At 48.7% G+C, this 18,242-nt stretch overlaps 1 protein-coding gene across 1 annotated transcript in view; it reads left to right on the top strand.

Annotated features, from left to right (window-relative positions):
* EYA2 (EYA transcriptional coactivator and phosphatase 2) overlaps nt 1–18,242 on the top strand; it is a 293,839-nt gene that overhangs the window by 265,476 nt on the left and 10,121 nt on the right. The window contains exons 11-13 of the mRNA XM_032142563.2: nt 7,253–7,311; nt 10,793–10,953; nt 17,988–18,102. Of these exons, the coding sequence (XP_031998454.1) occupies nt 7,253–7,311; nt 10,793–10,953; nt 17,988–18,102 (335 nt within the window). The remainder of the gene's footprint in view (nt 1–7,252; nt 7,312–10,792; nt 10,954–17,987; nt 18,103–18,242) is intronic.

The raw sequence follows: 18,242 nt of genomic DNA, 5'->3' as shown, positions 1-18,242 counted from the left end.
TTTGCTTGGGCTGCCATTACAAAGTCCCACAGTGGGTGCCTTAAACAAGAGAAACTTACTGTCCCACAGTTCATGAGACAAAAAGTCCAAGATCAAGGTTGGTTCCTTCTGAGGGCTGCAAGGGAGAATCTGTTCCTTGCCTCTCTCCTAGCTCCTGGTGGTCTCGGATGTCCTCTGACTCATAGAGAACATGTCACCCGGTCTCTGTCGATCATCACCTGGCATTCTTCGTCTGTCTGTCTCTGTGTCCAAGTACCCCCTTTATAAGGACACAGACATATTGGATGAAAGCCCACTCTAAGGTCCTCATCTTAATGTGATCATCTGTAAAGAACCTATTTCCAAATAAGGTCACATTCAACATCTTGTAGGGGACACAGTTCAACCCATAACAGGCATGTTCCCACACTCCTCTCTGCCTCGTTTTCTCCTAGTTTCCCACTACATATATAGAAAGTGCTGGCCATAGTCCCTGGCACATTGAAAGCTTTTAATAAATACTAGTTTCTATCCCTAGTCCAATACTAGTTTCTGTCCAGTGATAGAGATTTTTGTCTCTATCTCGGATATTTGTAATTATTTTTCAAAAGCAATACATACACACATTATTCTTTTTTTTTTTTTTTTTTTGAGACACAGTCTCGCCCTGTCACCCAGGCTGAAGTACAGTGGTGCAATCATAACTCACTCCAGCCTCGACCTCCCCAGGCTCAGGTGATCCTCCCACCTCAGCCTCCCAAGTAGCTACAACTATAGGTACATGTCACCAGACCTGGCTAATTTTTGTATTTTTGGTAGAAACAGAGTCTCACCATGTTGTCCAGGATGGTCTCAAACTCTTGGGCTCAGGAGATCCAGCCTCCTCAGCCTCCCAAAGTGCTAGGATTACAGGCATGAGCCACCACACCTGGCCCTCATTTTTTTTAATGAAAGTATTTCAATAAGCTAAAACCTCCTTTGACCACCAGCCCAATCCCAGTAACTCCCCATACGAAACTGCTGCTTCCAGCTAGATGTATGGGCTTCCAAATCTTTCTTTTTCCAATTATGTATAATACATCCATATAAAAATATCATATTTTAATGGGATTTTATAAATATATACATGGCATCATACTGGGTGTATCACTCTTTTTTTTTTTTTTAAACGGTCTTGCTCTGTCACCCAGGCTAGAGTACAGTGGTGCAATCTCGGCTCACTGTAACCTCCACCTCCTGGGCTCAAGCGATCCTCCTTTCTCAGCCTCCCAAGTAGCTGGGATTACAGGTGTATACCACCATGCCTAGCTAACTTTTTGTATTTTTAATAGAGATAGGGTTTCACTATGTTGGCCAGGCTGGTCTCCAACTCCTGACCTCAAGTTATCTGCCCGCCTCGGCCTCCCAGAGTGCTGGGATTACAGATGTGAGCCACAGCACCCAGCTGGATGTGTGATTCTTTAACCTGCATTTTTCACACTCTAGGATGTCTTGGAACCATTTCCATGTGCTAGCATAAAAATTCACCTACTTGGCTGGGGCCGTGTCTCACGCCTGTGCTCCCCACACTTGGGGAGGCTGAGGCGGGCGGGGGCGAGGGGGATCATCTGAGGTCGGGAGTTCAAGACCAGCCTGACCAACATGGAGAAACCCCGTCTCTACTAAAAATACAAAATTAGCCAGGCGTGGTGGTGCATGCCTGTAATCCCAGCTACTCAGGAGGCTGAGGCAGGAGAATTGCTTGAACCTGGGAGGCGGAGGTTACGGTGAGCCGAGATTGCGCCATTGCACTCCAGCCTGGGCAACGAGAGAGAAACTGTCTCAAAAAAAAAAAAATCCCCCTCCTTTTTCTGCTCTGCTGGGTAGGATTCCACTGAATGGATATACCACATTTTCTTTAGCTATGACCTCATCAAGGGAACGTTAGGTGTTTTCCAGTTTCTCACCAGGATGATGGACATTTTTACACAAGGCTCTTTGCAGGTGTTACTCTGGGTCAGAAAGTAAAAATCCCTCGAGACAGGGATTGCACCAGGGCCCAGTCCTCAGCCCCACTGCACTTCACCTGTGTCAAGGCCATGGGAACCCTTCCACTGTCTCTGCCAGCAGATCCCATTCAGCACCACCCCCCCAAGATACTCACACTTTGACCCGGAAGAGACCAGAAGCACCCTGCAGTTCATGTGGACAAGTCTCCCCTCTGACTTACAGTCCCCTCTCCCTCATACCTAGGAGAGGGATGGCAGCACTAAGGGTCGTGGGATTCTCTTCCCCGGAGGCTCCCCCATCCTCATGGCCTCTGCGCGGTCCAGCTCCCCTCCGAGCTGGCTCAAGGGGTAACTCGATCCAGGTCAGCTGGTGGAGTATGAGGTAGCGTCTAGCTGAGCGTCACGGTATTTTATTAAGACCGAAATGCGATCGCTACTGTTGTCACACTTTAGGGCCCCCAACAATCCCCTTACAAATGAGAAAAACAGAGCCTCCCCAAATGCCTTTCCCCTGACATCAAGGAAAGCGCATGGAACCCTGCCCAGGGGCCTGAGCCCGGGTGACCCCAGAAGTGGCTCCAGAGCTTGAGGGAAGGCCTGGGGGGCGGAGGGGGTGTCTTTCGAATTTCAGGCAAAGCAGTGAACTTGGGGATATCTGTTCATTTTGTTTCCTCTGCGCCTGGGTCTGTAAAGTCAGCGGTTGCCGTTTAAATCTCATTTTCCTTAACATGTCAGGATTGCTCGTCCTAGGCCATCCATTTATATGGCCATGGGTCAGAGGTCTCAGACTCACATGCCTAGGGGGGCCAAGGATCCAGGTAATGTAAACTGAAGCAAGCCCAGTAGAGATGGTGGGAAACTGTAAATGGATGCCCTGGCTGAAGGAGGTAGCTGAAAATCTGGAGAGAGAGCAAGAACAAGAAGAGAAAGGGAAGAGGAGGCAGAGAGAAAAGAGAGAGGATATCCCCCAAGTTTACATATTGCCCATTGCTTCAAAAAAATTTAAGCATGCGATGGGCTAAGTAGATATGTCTCCAGGCCAGTTTGCAGGCTCTTCCCTAACTGAACTTATCAACACAGTAGACAAGCTGCCAGCCTGGCTCCCTCACCCGTCTAGAGCAGCGCTGTCCAATAGAGATTTCTGCGATGATAAAATATCTGCACCGTTCACTACAATAACCGCTGGCTACAGGTAGCTCTTGAGCACTTGAAGTAGCACCAAAGAACTGAACCTTTAATGTTATTTAACTTTACTGAATTTCAATATAACTATAAATAGCCACAGGCAGCTAATTGCTACCATATCAGACAACATGGCTCTAGATTCTTTCAATGTAGAGAGTATCATCGTGCTTGACTACTGCAAAAAAGATCACTCCTTCTTGGGGAGAGGGGGTAGATTATACCTGAGACCACCAAGCATTGATCAGAGTCCTGGGTAAATGGAAAGAAAGGAAATACACGGTAATGAGCGGTAAAAGCTTAGGTGTAACCAGATGTCTGCTGGCTCAAGAGCAGTCACTCAGTGTCCTTCCAGTCCCCCACTTCCCAAAGAGCTTCTCATTCAGGGTTACCCTTTAGCATCCACCATGTTCTTCGCCATCTGCTTACTCCCATTTGCCCAGAGCTGACCCCCGGGAAGCCACCTGGGGGGACTTCCCTGCTGCCGTTGGTCTCCAGGCCTTAAGAGCACACCACTGTCCAAACCCAGGGTGCTGCTCGTGGGTCACAGAGGTGCAAGGTCCTATGCAGAGGCGAGAATGGCAGTCACACTTTGTCACCTGCCACAAAGTTGCTGTGCCTGGGCCCATGTGCGTCAAGGACTCTGGAAACAAGCCTCACCTTCCAGCAAAACCCTTTCTAATCTGAAGCCCATTCAAGGGGCCGGAGAGGGACCAGCAGCCACACTACCCCCTTGCCAACCCCTCTCTCAGATTCCAGCCCAGCTCCCCACAAGGCAACCCAGGCTGCCCCAGATGCCACTGACCCCTCCCTTGCTCCTGTAAACATCACCATAACAACAAGACTACCTTATGTATCTTTAAAAAGTTAATGAGGAGCCCTATAATCCTACCACTTTGGGAGGCCACAGCGGGAGGATCATTTGAGCCCAGAAGTTCCAGACCAGCCTGGGCAACATATTGAGACTCTATCTCTATTTTTTAAAAAAAGAAAAAAAATGAATGAGGGAGGGGCTTCCCACCATCCCCCTGCAAAGCTTATATTCTCAAAGATAAATTCAAGCCTTTTGGCCAGGCGCGGTGGCTTGCGCCTGCAATCTTAGCACTTTGGGAGGCCAAGACTAGAGCATCTCTTGAGGCCAGGAGTTTGAGACCAGCCTGGCCAACATTAGCAAAACCTCACCTCTACTCAAAATACAAAAATTAGCTAGGCATGGTGGCACACACCTGTAGTCCCAACTACTCGAGAGGCTGAGGCTTGAGAATCACCTAAACCTGGGAGGTGGTGGCAGTGAGCTGAGATTGTGCCACTGCACTCCAGCCTGGGTGAGAGAGCAAGACTCAGTCTCAAAAAAAAAAAAAAAAGCTTTTTGCTTGTCCAATTGTCTAAAAAGAGATCTGTTCAAAATGTTGAAAATACCCTTTCTTCCAACTTCTCTCTCCCATCAAGGTTCCAGTAATATTACAACCAATTTTTTCTCAGTAGTCAAGCTCAGAGTCCCACGTGCTTCTCCTCCTCCAGCAGCCTTTGTAAGGAGGCAGCTGCCTCCAGAAATCTCCTTGCAGCTAAAATGTGGGAAAATGTGTAAGATCTTAACACAGTGGTAGAAACTAACATGTATGCAGCGCTCACTGTGCACCCAACACTGTTCTTGGTGCTCTCATGCAGCATCTTGCTTCTCCTCACTTCATCTGGAAGTGGGTTCAAACCAGGTCCATTTATCAGGCCTCTGGGGTTCACAAGGGCCATGCCCCTCACTCAAGGTCACACACTGGGAAGTGGTTGGATCCAGGATCCAGGCCCAGGTGGTCAGATTCCAGAGCCTGCACCCTGAACCAGTACCGCAAGGGCTGGTACCCCCGCACATTTTTTGCCCCATCAACATATCATCATATCACTGTGCCTGCATCACGAAGTGCACTCATGATATGTTTGCCCCATCAGCGTGTCACGAGGGCACTTCATGATGCAGGCGGAGCTGGCAGGTGTGCATCGTGTAGGCTCCATGTGGGACATGGCATCTCTTATGACTCTTGGCTGCAAAGTGCCAGAAACCCAGCTCCACTCACTTAATCTGAAAAGTGGGTGTATTTGTTCGCCAGGGCTGCTATAACAAATTTCCACCACTTACTGGCTTCAGACAACACACCTGTGTCCTCTTACAGTTCTGGAGGTCAGGAGTCCCCAGCAGTGTCACTGGGGTTCCTTCTGGAGGCTCTGAGAGGAGAATCACTTTTTTTACTTTTTTTTTTTTTTTTTTTTTTTTTTTTTGAGAGAGTCTCGCTCTGTTGCCCAGGCTGGAGTGCAGTGGTGTGATCTCAGCTCACTGCAGCCTCCTGCCTCCCAGATTCAAGCTATTCTTGTGCCTCAGCCTCCCAAGTAGCTGGGACCACAGATGTGCACCACCATGCCCAGTTAATTTTTTGTATTTTTAGTAGAGGTGGGGTTTCTCCATGTTGGCCAGGCTGGTCTCGAACTCCTGGCCTCAAGTGATCCACCCGACTCAGCCTCCCAAAATGCTGGGATTACAGGTGTGAGCCACCACGCCTGGCCCTTTGGTTTTTTGTTTGTTTTAGTTTTTCTTCCAGTGGCCACTTGTGTATGTTGACTGTGGTCTCTTCTTCCATCTTCAAAGCACAACACTCCAGTCACCCTCTCCTTTCTGTCATCAGATCACTCTCTCTCTTACAGGGACCCATGTGATTCCATTTAGGGCCCACCCCGACAGCCAGGGAAAAACTTCCCACCTCAAGATCTCTAACTGAACTAAAGTACTGATTGTCATTTAAAGTAACAGATTTGCATGTTCCGAGATAAGAATGTGGGCATCTTTGGGGGTTCGTTATTCAGCCCAGCACAGTCAGGGATGGCTCAGCTTCAGTCTTGACTGGATCCAGGGGATGAGATCACATGGTCGTGGCATCCCCCTCTCCAGCTCGCAGCCCTGCTTTCCTCAGCAGCTCCCAATTTAAGCCACCATTCAGCAGCCCCAGGGAAGAGACAGCACCTCTTCCAAAAGTCCCAGCCAACGTCACAGGGCTGGTTCCCACTGGCCCACCTTAGACCACATGTTCATCCTTGAAGGAATCACTGGAGCCAGGGGGACCTTGGGTCCCTCTGATTGGTTTTCATTGTCCCCACCCCGTGGTCTTTTTTTTTTTTTTTTTTTTGAGACAGAGTCTTGCTCTGTCGTCCAGGCTGGAGCACAGTGGCGCGATCTCGGCTCACTACAACCTCCACCTCCCGGGTTCAAGCAATTCTCCTGCCTCAGCCTCCCGAGTAGCTGGGATTACAGGCACCTGCCACCACACCCAGCTAATGTTTGTATTTTAGTAGAGACAGGGTTTCATCATGTTGGCCAGGCTAGTCTCGAACTCCTGACCTCAAACAATCCACCCGCCTCAGTCTCCCAAAGTGCTGGGATTACAGGCATGAGCCACCATGCCCAGCCTCCACCCCATGGTCTTGTCCCACAGAGAAAGGTGTTTCCCCAAGGAAACTGAGTGGGAAACAGCATGGCATTGGAGTTTGTTGAATGGCAAGCCCTGGGGATAGTGCCTGGCACATAGTAAGTGCTCAGTAAATGATGATCACAGATCATGGGGCACAGCAGGTGTCCCTCCAGGAGCCAATACTTGAAGAGCACAGGGTTTACTAAGCAGATGAAGGCAAGAGAGCATTTCAAGCAGGGGGAACACCTTTAGCGAGGCAAAGGTGTCTACCATATGGCCAGGGTGACCAAATGTCTGACCATACTTGGGAAGCTGGGGACCTAGGGGAGTCCTGGTTTGCACCTATCCCTCTAGTATAATACCAGCCCCCTTTACTGCAAAACTCTCTGTTTGGAGAGTAAATGTATGGTCACTTTCCTTGCAGTCAACCTGCTCATTTATAAGGAAACCAAACAGACAAAGAGGATGAGATTGAACCCAAGGACCTCTAACCTTGAGTGGTCAAACCCAGACTAGAACCCGAGCCTGATGACCCCCAATGCAGTGCTCATCCCAGCCCTCAGCTTATGAAGCCAACCCTTAAAGGCTACATCAGATTAACCAGGCACGTTCTCTCTCTCTCTCTTTCTCTTTCTGTCAAATTTTCCATAGGACTGTGACCAGATCCACGTTGATGACGTCTCATCAGATGACAACGGCCAAGATTTAAGGTGGGAATTTGGGGAGTCAAAAATGCCCATTGATTGATTGATTAGCAAGTTCTCCTTCTACTAGGAAGTGCGGTGGGAGAGGAGGGCTGCTTATAAGGACAAGGTGTGCCTGCCTCCAGCCAGAACTGGGACTTTTGTGTCTCAGACTCAAAAATCACAACTAGCTGGATGCGGTGGCTCATACTTGTAATCCCAGCACTTTGGGAGGTCTTAGCTGGAGGATCACTTGAGCTCAGGACTTCAAAACCAGCCTGAGCAACATAGTGAGACCCCCATCTCTACTGTAATAAATAAATGAGTAAAAATTTGTTTAAAAAATCACAACCTCACCCCTCAACCCTACAGTCTCTTGCTCATCACCTCAAATCACTAAACTCTGCTCATTTATTGCTATTTTTTTCCTGCTTACTGAAGTAACGCATGCATAACAGAAAAAATTCAAACACTTAACCTGACCTCACCTCCCAAAATCACCACCACTAAGAGTTTAGTATATATTCTTCGAAGATCTGCTCAAAATGTTGAAAATACCCTTTCTTTCAGCTTCTCTCCTCCCATCAAGGGTCCAGAGATGTTATAACCAATTTTTTCTCAGTAGTCAAGCTCAGAGTTTCACGTGCTTCTCCTCCTCCAGCAGTCTTCGTAAGGAGGCAGCTGCCTCCAAATATTTGGTTGTATTCATTAGCATACATATATATATATATATATATATTTTTTTTTTTTTTTTTTTTTAAGGCTGACTTTCACTCTTGTCACCCAGGCTGGAGTGCAGTGGTGTGATCTTGGCTCACTGCAACCTCCACCTCCCAGGCTCAAGCAATTCTCCTGCCTCAGCCTCCTGAGTAGCTGGGATTACAGGCGTGCACCACCACACCCAGCTAATTTTTTTATATTTTTAGTAGAGGCGGGGTTTCACCATACTGGCCAGGCTGGTCTCAAACTCCTAACCTCAAGTGATCTACCCGCCTCAGCCTCCCAAAGTGCTGGGGTTACAGGTGTGAGCCACCACACCCGACCAGCATGCATATATTTTTAATATAACAATTGATACAGCCAATACTTAAAAAACACTTCTCAAATGAATAAGTGGTGTGTCTGGTTTCTAGGGGAAAACACTCCCAGGACATGGCTTCCAGGAATCAGGTAACCCATTGCTTAATATGAGACAGCTTCAGGCCGGGTGTGGTAGCTCACGCCTGTAATCCCAGCACTTTGGGAGGCCAAGGCGCAAGGATCACCTGAGGTCAGGAGTTCGAGACCAGCCTGGCCAACATGGTGAAACCCCATCTCTACTAAAAATACAAAAATTAGCCGGGCGTGGTGGCAGGCACCTGTAATCCCAGCTACTCGGGAGGCTGAGGCAGGAGAATCACTTGAACCCAGGAGGCGGAGGTTGCAGTGAGCCAAGATGGTGCCACTGCACTCCAGCCTGGGGTACAGAGCGAGACTCCGTCTCAAAAAAAAAAGAGAGACAGCTTCCAGAGGAATGTGGACTGGAATGTTCCAAGCCTGCCCCTGGGAAAACTTTATAAAGACGGAACCATAGTTAATCTGTGCTTATCCAAAATTACCACAATTCAACGGCTTTAGGCTCATCAGATATATTATTAGACCAAATAATGTTTTGGTTATGGGATCAGTCGTTGTAACTTTATTTAGTAGCTGCTTCCAAGGTGTCTCTCCCAACTTACTGCGAAAACAAAAATCAAGGTTTCTGTTCCTGAGCCCTGCAACTCTTTTCAAAGCCCGGCACAATCGGAAGTGATCAGCAGGCAGATGCCTGCTTCATTTTAATCAGCCATTCGGAAAATCCCTTCTGCAATCAGGACTGGCAAGGAGCAAAGCTCCAGCCCCACCAGGACTTCTCACCTGATGGAATAAATAAACCCCAGATCAAGGTTAATTGGTCCTTTCCATGAAGTCATCGTTGGGAAGCACTCTTCCTGTCAAGGCAGTGAGCAGCACCGTTCTGTTTCTGTGGTTTCCCCTGTAGCCAGCTGGCTTGGAATTGAGAGCAATAGTCCTCTGAACCCTGTCTCATGCTGAGCTGTTCGGTACCTCACTTTGAGAATTCTCAGCCCAAGGGTGTTTTCTTCCTTAGAGACCAAATTCTCCACTTACTCATTCAAGAAATATTTATGGAGTACCTACTATACGCTAGGTCCCAAATATGAAATGCCTCTTGTTTGTTTTTGTTTTGTTTTGTTTTGTTTTGTTTTCAGTTAGCAGTAAGAACGAACCTTCAGAGATGCCTCGTTTTGTGCCATGTTCTATTCTAAATGCATTACATGGGATAACTCATTGCATATCCACAGTAACCCTAGGAGAGAGAGATGCTTTTATCCTCATCCTCATTTTACAGCTGGGGAATATGAGGCATAGAGAGATTGAGCAATCGGCCCAAACTCACATGGCCGGTCAGCAGGGAAGGCAGGATTCAAATCCAGGCAGCCTGGCTCTAGGACCCAAGCTCTTTACAGATCCTCTGTCCATCCTGGACGCTTGTTCCTGCCCTCCCCAAGGGCCTCCATCTCTTAATATCTAGACATCTCCCCATGGTAATCTCCCCATCTGAGTTAATGGTCAGTGTTCACTTTTTCAAGAATAAATCTCTGGCCGGGCACAGTGGCTCACGCCTGTAATCCCAGCACTTTGGGAGCCCAAGGCAGGTGGATCACTTGAGGTCAGGAGTGTGAGACCAGCCTGGCCAACATGGTGAAACCCTGTCTCTACTAAAAATACAAAAAATTACCTGGGTGCAGTGGAGGGCACCTGTAATCCCAGCTACTCGGGAGGGGGAGGCTGAGGCAGGAGAATCACTGGAACCTGGGAGGCGGAGGTTGCAGTGAGCCGAGATCGTGCCTTTGCACTCCAGCCTGGGCAACAGAGCAAGACTCCATCTCAAAATAAAAAAAATAAAAAAATAAAAAGTCAAAATAAGGGGCCAGGCGCGGTGGTGCATGTCTATAATCCCAGCACTTTGGGAATCCAAGATAGGAGGATCCCTTGAGCCCAGGAGTTCAATTCCAGCCCAGGCAACATAGAGAGACCCCATCTCTCCAAAAAATAAAAATAAGTTAGCCAAGTGTGGTGGCGCACACCTGCGGTCCCAGCTCCTCAGAAGGCTGAGGTAAAAGGATCCCTTGTGCTGGGAGGTTGAGGCTGCAATGAGCTGTGATGACACCACTGCACTCCAACCTGGGCAACAGCACAAGACCCTGTCTCAAAAAAATAAAAAACAAAAGAAAGGCAAATGGATGTGGATCAGGTAAGAGCAAAAGACACCACTTTTCTTGGGGAAGCTAATGAAAACTGTGGTCCTGCTGCCCCCCAAATGCACACTCGCAGCACCCTGTGCATTTCGAGGGGCTCATGGACACCCAAAAGCCCACCCGTGGGTGCCACAGAGCCTGTGGTCTCCCAGTGAAGATGCCCCGCACCCCCCTGCACTAACACTGTCCCTCCCCTCCTCTCTCCGCAGCACGTACAACTTCTCCGCTGACGGCTTCCACAGTTCGGCCCCAGGAGCCAGCCTGTGCCTGGGCTCTGGTGTGCACGGCGGCGTGGACTGGATGAGGAAGCTGGCCTTCCGCTACCGGCGGGTGAAGGAGATGTACAATACTTATAGGAACAATGTCGGTGGTGAGTACCGTGAGCCTCGGGCCTCCGAGGAAGGGAAGCTCATTGGGATGGATGCTGTCAATCTGTGTCTCTGCTGTGCCAGGAGCCAGGCAGAGAGGTTCACAAGTTCAGTACCAGCCCACTTAATGCAACCCTGACGACACCCTTCAGAATAGAGCACTGGGATTTTGTCACCTTCACTTTGGGGGTGGGAAAGCTGAGGGATGGAGGCTGCATCTGGTTCAAGATCCTTCAGGCCACAAATGGTGCAGGGTGGGTGTGGGGGCGGAATTCTCTTACCCACGGCCAGAGGCTCTCACAATGTGGTCCTCCAAATAGCAGCGACAGCATCACCTGCGGATGTGTTGAAAATGCAGATTCTCTGGCCCTACCTCAGGCCTAGCAAATCTGAAACTCTGCGCTGGGGCCCAGAATCTGTGTTTTCACAGCCCTGGAATCCCCCCTTGGATTCTGGAATTCCAGAATCCCCCTGGAATCAGGGGTCCTGTACCTTGAGTCTCTGCAGCTCAGATTGTTGTCCGCCGACCAACCACATCAGCATCCCCCTAGAGCTGGTTAGAAGTGCAGGGTCACCAGGAGGCAGAGTCTGCAGTGACCCAAGATTACACCACCGCACCCCAGCCTGGGTGACAATATGAGACCCCGTCAAAAAAAAAAAAAAGTGCAGGGTCTCAGGCCTCATCCTGGGCAACTGACTCAGAATCTGCTTTAAAAAAATCTTTATATTTTTGAGACAAGGTCTTGCTATGCTGCCCAGGCTGGTCTCAAACTACTTCTGGCCTCAAGTGATCCTCGGCCTCCCAAGTAGCTGGGATTAGAGGCATGCACCACCTGCCTGGCCCACAATCTGCATTTTTAACAAGCCCGTCAGGTGACTATGGAGGCATTAAAGTTGAAGAAGCCCTAGAAGTCACTGGTTCTCACACTTGGCTCTCATTGGAATCATCCAAGGAGTTTCCGTTTCTGATGGTCTTGGCATCACTGCAGCCAGACATCAGGAGTCAAAAAGATCCCTGGGGAATTCTAAGTGCAGCTAAGGAGAGACCCGCCCCCAGGCTTCAGGTACTAGGAGCATTTGCTCATTGCCCCAAAGAAGAAGTCTGAAGGCACTGAAGGCGAGGCTGGCTCAGCCGTAGTCTAGAGAATTCTGGAGTTCTCTAGAACAGAGGATTTTAACTGGGGGTGATACTGCGCCCTCCCCAGGAGATATCTGGGAGTCTTCCTGGTTGCCACAGTACCTGGAACCAGCCACCGGCCCATAAGGGCAGGGTTTGAGTAGGTGGCTAATAGTGTCTGCAATATACATATTGGCCCCAAAAGCTTCTAGGGCCCTCTCCCTCCATTCCTAGAAAGAATAGAGTCTCGGTTCTCAAACTGGACAGAACCCACTTCCAGTCCCAGCTCTACAATTTTCTAGCTATGTGGCCTCAGGCAACGTACGTACACGGTCATCTTAATGAGCCTCAGTCTTTAAATCTATGAAATGGAGAATACAAATACTTCCGCTTCCCTGGATTATTGAGAGATTTATTGTTAACGCATACAAAAGGCATGACTCCATGCCTGGAACACAGCAGGCACTCAATAAATGGTGGCATTTGTCACGAGTTGCTCTCAGTTTTGCTTGGGAGCCTTGGATTCCCCTGTGTCTTCCACTGTCCCTGATAGCTTTCCCATCCGTTCTTTGGGACAGACTTCCTGTCGTGTTCATGGCTGCGGTGCTAATGTAGGCCACGTGCTAAGCGCAGTCCTGGCAGTAGCTAATGTTTAAGGAGCACTCACTCTGCCAGTTTTGCCACCATTTCCATGGAATAGCTCCTTTACTCTTCACAGCATCCCTGTAAGGTAAATGTTTTTATCAACGGTGTTGCTCGAAAGCAGAAACTGAGATTACGGAGGTTAAGTAACCTGCCCAGCGCCACACAGCCCGGGCAGAAGAGCCACAGTGGAGTCCCAGGCTGGATGACTCCACCACCTCTGCCCTTCAGGGCCACACTTGGTGGCCTCTCAGCTGTGAGGGTGTTGATTGCAGGAGTGAAGCAGCAAGCTCTGGTCAGGTCCCAGCCTTTGTACCCAGCCCTGCACAGAGGGAGGAGGGCAGCAGGAGGGCTCACTTAGGGGAGACAGGGATGGGGTTGGCCAACAGAGAGCATCTGCTCCCCATCCAGGTTAAGGCCCAGGAAATGCCAGGGCTTTGTCAGGCTGCTCTGCTCACCCATAGCTGAGGGGAGAGCACCCAAGGCGTTAGCCGGTGAGGAGCCCACAGCCAGCAGCATGCCGGTCCCCTTCCCCAACCCAGCTGTTCCTGCATCACAGAACTAGCCAGGTGCATGGCCGTGGCTTCCAGCCCAGGGATCACCACAGATCCCCACGATTCCAAGTGTTTTAGAAGGTGCACTCTGAAGAAGGACATCTGCAAAATACAGGATAGATAAAATACTTAGTAAGTCACCATCTAGGAGGCAAGGGTTGGAATCAGGGGCCTTAGCCTGATGTCATTCCTCCGTCTACCACTTCTCATGTAGCTCTGAGCAGGTTATTTGACCTCCCTGTGCCTCAGTTTCCTCTTCGTGTGTAAAACGGGGCCAATGATGCTGCCCAGCATCATTGGTATACCGGTGGCTAATAGTGTCTGCAATATACACAATATACTCGAGGATTCATGCCAGGATGTTGTGAATTCACACAGGAAAGGTGCTCAGAACGGCGTCTGACACACATAAGCTCTCATTAAGTGGCACTGTTGTTACCTGGGGAAGGTGGGAAGGAGGCCAAGCCTGGAGGAAAACGCCAAGCAAACAGCTTGAAGCACACTTCCCGGCGTGGAGCAAAGTAGGGGTGGTTGGGCAGCTAGCTACACAAGACAGCACGTCGGGAAGCCCTTTGTTAACTGAAAAGTGCTGAGCCTTGTGAGTTTGTATTGTTACTGAGGGTTCCAGCTAAGGGTTTGTGGGGAAGGTGCAAAGGGGGAGGAAAACCAGAGGCCATGTGTTCTCCTAGAGTTGATAGACTAATGAGAAGATGGGACATGTAGCAGTAAGAAGATCCATCCATTCATTCATTCATTCATTCGTCCATGTGTCCATCGTCAAAGGCCTAGGTTGTGGATTCAGCGGTGAACAAAAGAAACAAGGTCCCTGTTTTCAAAGAGTTTATATTCAATGAGTGGAGGAAACAGACCATCAACAAGTGAGCAAATCACTTAAAATTTTTTTTTTTATTTTTATTTTTTTTTGTGAGATGGAGTCTTGCTCTGTCACCCAGGCTGGAATACAGTAGCATGATCTTGGCTCACTTCTACCTCTACCTCCCAGGTTCAAGTGACTCTCCTGCCTCAGCCTCCCGAGTAGCTGGAATTACAGGCACATGCCACCATGCCTGGCTAATTTTTGTATTTTTAATAGAGATGGGGTTTCACCATGTTGGCCAGGCTGGTCTTGAACTCCCGAGCTCAGGTGATCCACCCGTCTCAGCCTCCCAAAGTACTGGGATTACAGGTGTAAGCCACCATGCCCGGCTTTAAATTCTTAATTCAGTCATTTCAGAGAATGGTCACACCTATTGAAGAAACCGAGGAATATGGCAGAGAGCCCGGCGTGGGCAGTGGTGGCCAGGGGATACTTGGAATAGTAGACCCAGAGTCCATCTCTCAGGAAGGGCTATTTGAACTCAGTATTCTAAATATTCTAGATGAGATTCTAATAATGATAACCAGATGCCCAGAGCTGAGGAATGACCAATACAAACAAAGAGTCAATCAGCTCAGCTACATTCAACTGCATAAGGAAGAGAACCAAAAGTAAAAAAGTGAGCAAAAGTAAAAGAACCAAAAAATAACACAAAAAACAACAATGGCTTAAACCAGATAGAAATGTATTTTTTTCCTTATATACAAGAGCTGTAGGCATTCCAAGCTGGCCGAGTTCTACAGTGTTAGGAGCCCAGGATCCCAGGATCCTTCTTTCTTTTTTTTTTTTTTTGAGACAGAGTCTCACTCTGTCACCTAGGCTGGAGTGTAGTGACACAATCTCGGCTCACTGCAACCTCCGCCTCCCGAGTTCAAGCGATTCTCCTGCCTCAGCCTCCCAAGTAGCTGGGAATACAGGCGCCTGCCACCACACCCGGCTAATTTTTGTATTTATAGTAGAGATAGAGATGGAGTTTCACCACATTGGCCAGGCTGATCTCGAACTCCTGACCTCAGACGATCTGCCCGCCTCAGCCTCCAAAAGTGCTGGGATTACAGGCATGAGCCACCCTGCCTGGCCCCTTCTATCTTTGTATGTATGTATGTATGTATTTATTTATTTATTTATTGAGACTGGGTCTCACTGTGTTTCTCAGGCTGGAGTGCAGTGGCATGATCTCGGCTCACTGCACCCTCGACTTCCTAGGCTCAAGCAATCCTCCCACCTCAGCCTCCAGAATAGCTGGGACCACAGGCACATGCCACCATGCCTGGCTAATTTTTAAATTTTTTGTAAAGACGGGGCCTTCCCATCTTGCCCAGGCTGGTCTCAAACCCCTGGCTCAAGCGATCCTCCCACGTCAGCCTCCCAAAGTGCTGGGGTTACAGGTGTGAGCCACCTCACCCAGCCAAAATCAGGATTCTTATTACCAATGAAAAGATCCTTTTCTATTTATATTTTTACTAATTACAAGTGAGAAAAATGGATAGTGGATGGCAACTAAGTGTCTACCACAAACAGCAAATGAAAAGTCTCTGAGACAAAAGGAGTTTGACACTTTTCAGAAAGATAAAGAAGGCCAGCATAGCTGGATAGCTGGAGTGAGGGGGCACGTGGCCCGGGACAGGATGAGACAGCTGGCAGTGTCCAGATGACATAGGGCCCAGTTTGGACACTGGGGTCTTCTATGTAGAGAAGATGATGTCTCCATAGCACAGGCAGCATTTTGTCCTAATATAATTCATTCCTCCTTCAACAAATACTGATTGAGCACCAAGCACAGGCCAGCCCCTGCTACAGAAACTGCTGTTATGGTGGCGAACAAGACCGACTTGGTCCCTGCCCTCTGCCCTAGAGTGAATAGCCTAATGGCCAAGGCAGATGCCAAACACATTGTCACACAGATACACTTAAAATTAGAGTTGTGAGAAGTGCTGTGAAGAAGAGCTACAGTGTGTTGGGAGAATATAAACTAAAGGGACCTGACCCAGCCTGGAGAGATCAGGTTAGACCTTCCAGAACAAACGACATTTAAGATGAGGCCGTAAGGCAGGATGCAGAGGTTCACACCTGTAATTCCAGCACTTTGGGAGGCCAAGGCAGGATTGCTTGAGGCCAGGAGTTCAAGACCAGTTTGGGCAACATAGCAAGACCCCACCTCTATGAAAAATACAAAATTTAGCTGGACATGGTGGCAGGCAGCTGTAGTTCCAACTACTCGGGAGGCTAAGGTGGAAGGATTGCAGGATTGCATGAGCCTAGGAGACTGAGGCTGCAGTGAGCCTTGATCACACCACTGCACTCCAGCCTGGGTGACAGAGCAAGACCTTGTCTCAAAACAAAACAAAACAAAACAAAAGACAAGGCCCAAATGCAGAGTGTGAAGGATTTAGCCAGGCAAAAGCAGAAGATGAGATAAAAGAGTGGTCCAGGTTCTGAAATGAGGTGTGCAAAGGTCCTGGGGCAGGAGTCCACTTGGTGTTTCGGGGAACAAACAAGAGGCCTCCAGGCTGGAATGGAAAGACAGCGGCAGGAGATGAAACTCAGCAGGGAGAGGATCATGCTGCTGGGGGTTTTGAACTTTATCTTAAAGCTACTGAAGGCTGAGAGAATGGCAGGTTGAGAAATACCCACACGGTGGCTCTGGAAGCCAGCTGCCTGAGTGCCGGACCTGTGTCCATTTTTGTTCATATCTGTACATTCGGTGCCTATTACAATATCAAGCACCTAGAAGGCACTCCTGAATTTTTTGTTGGATGCGTGGATGGATGGATGTGGGGGTAGATGGGTGGATGGGTGGGTGGGTAGACTGGTGGATGGATGGATGGATGGATATTGGGTGGATGGATGGATATTGGGTGGATGGATGGGTAGATACGTGGGTAGGTAGATGGACGGGTGGATGGGTGTCCATTATTTTCTCCCTATGGTGAGCAAGTCAGTCAACATCACAAAGCCTGTTTCTTTACCTAAAAATATAGAACTAAAAATGGTGTCCACCTCTAGGGTCATTGTGAGAATGAAATAAATCATGTTAAAAGCAGAGGCCTACACATAAGCACTCAAAAATGTTCATCATTTTTTTATGTTATTATTAATTCCCTGTTTCCACCATAACAATATAAGCTCTATAATCTGCATATTTTTGTTCATATCTGTACATTCAGTGCCTATTACAATATCAAGCACCTAGAAAGCACTCCTGAATTTTTTGTTGGATGCATGGATGGATGGATATGGGGGTAGACGGGTGGATGGGTGGATAGGTGGGTGGGTAGATGGGTGGATGGGTGTGTGGGTGGATGGGTGGGTGGGTAGGTAGATTAATGGGTGAGTGGGTGTGTGGGTAGATTGATGAGTGGGTGGGTGGATGGATAGATGGATGGATGGATATTGTGTGGATGGATGGATGGGTGGATGGATAGATATTGGGTGGATGGATGGGTAGATAGGTGGGTAGGTAGATGGATGGTGGATGGATGGATGGATGGATGGATGGATATTGGTGGATGGATGGGTAGATAGGTGGGTAGGTAGATGGATGGGTGGATAGGTGGGTGGGTGATGGTAGATAGGTGGGTGGGTGAGTGGATGGATGGATGGATGGATGGATGGATGGATGGATGGATGAATGGATGGATGGATGGGTGAATCAGTCAGTGGATGGATTAATCTATCAATCTGTTGATCTCAGGATAAGATTAAGAGAAGCCACTGGATTGAAGTTTACTTTGGGTGTCATCTGATTTTAACCCTCAGGGTATAGTAGCTAGATTCCTGTTCCCTACCTTCATCCCCCAGATCTTTCTAATACGATGACTACATCTTTATTTCCTTTGTCCACAGGGTTGATAGGCGCTCCCAAAAGGGAGACCTGGCTACAGCTCCGAGCTGAGCTGGAAGCTCTCACAGACCTCTGGCTGACCCACTCCCTGAAGGCACTAAACCTCATCAACTCCCGGCAAGTGGCAGCCCTCGTTTTCCTCTGTGCCACTGAACTTTCTCGCAGTAGACAGTGGTGGCTCCTGCATGTCCACACTTGGGAGAATTGGACTCCTCAAACTCTCACTTGCACACTTTCCAATTTTTTTTTTTTTTTTT

Source organism: Hylobates moloch, unplaced genomic scaffold, assembly GCF_009828535.3.
Source record: "Hylobates moloch isolate HMO894 unplaced genomic scaffold, HMol_V3 SCAFFOLD_21, whole genome shotgun sequence".
Lineage (NCBI taxonomy): Eukaryota > Metazoa > Chordata > Mammalia > Primates > Hylobatidae > Hylobates > Hylobates moloch.
This window is presented reverse-complemented; position numbering and strand designations above follow the sequence as displayed.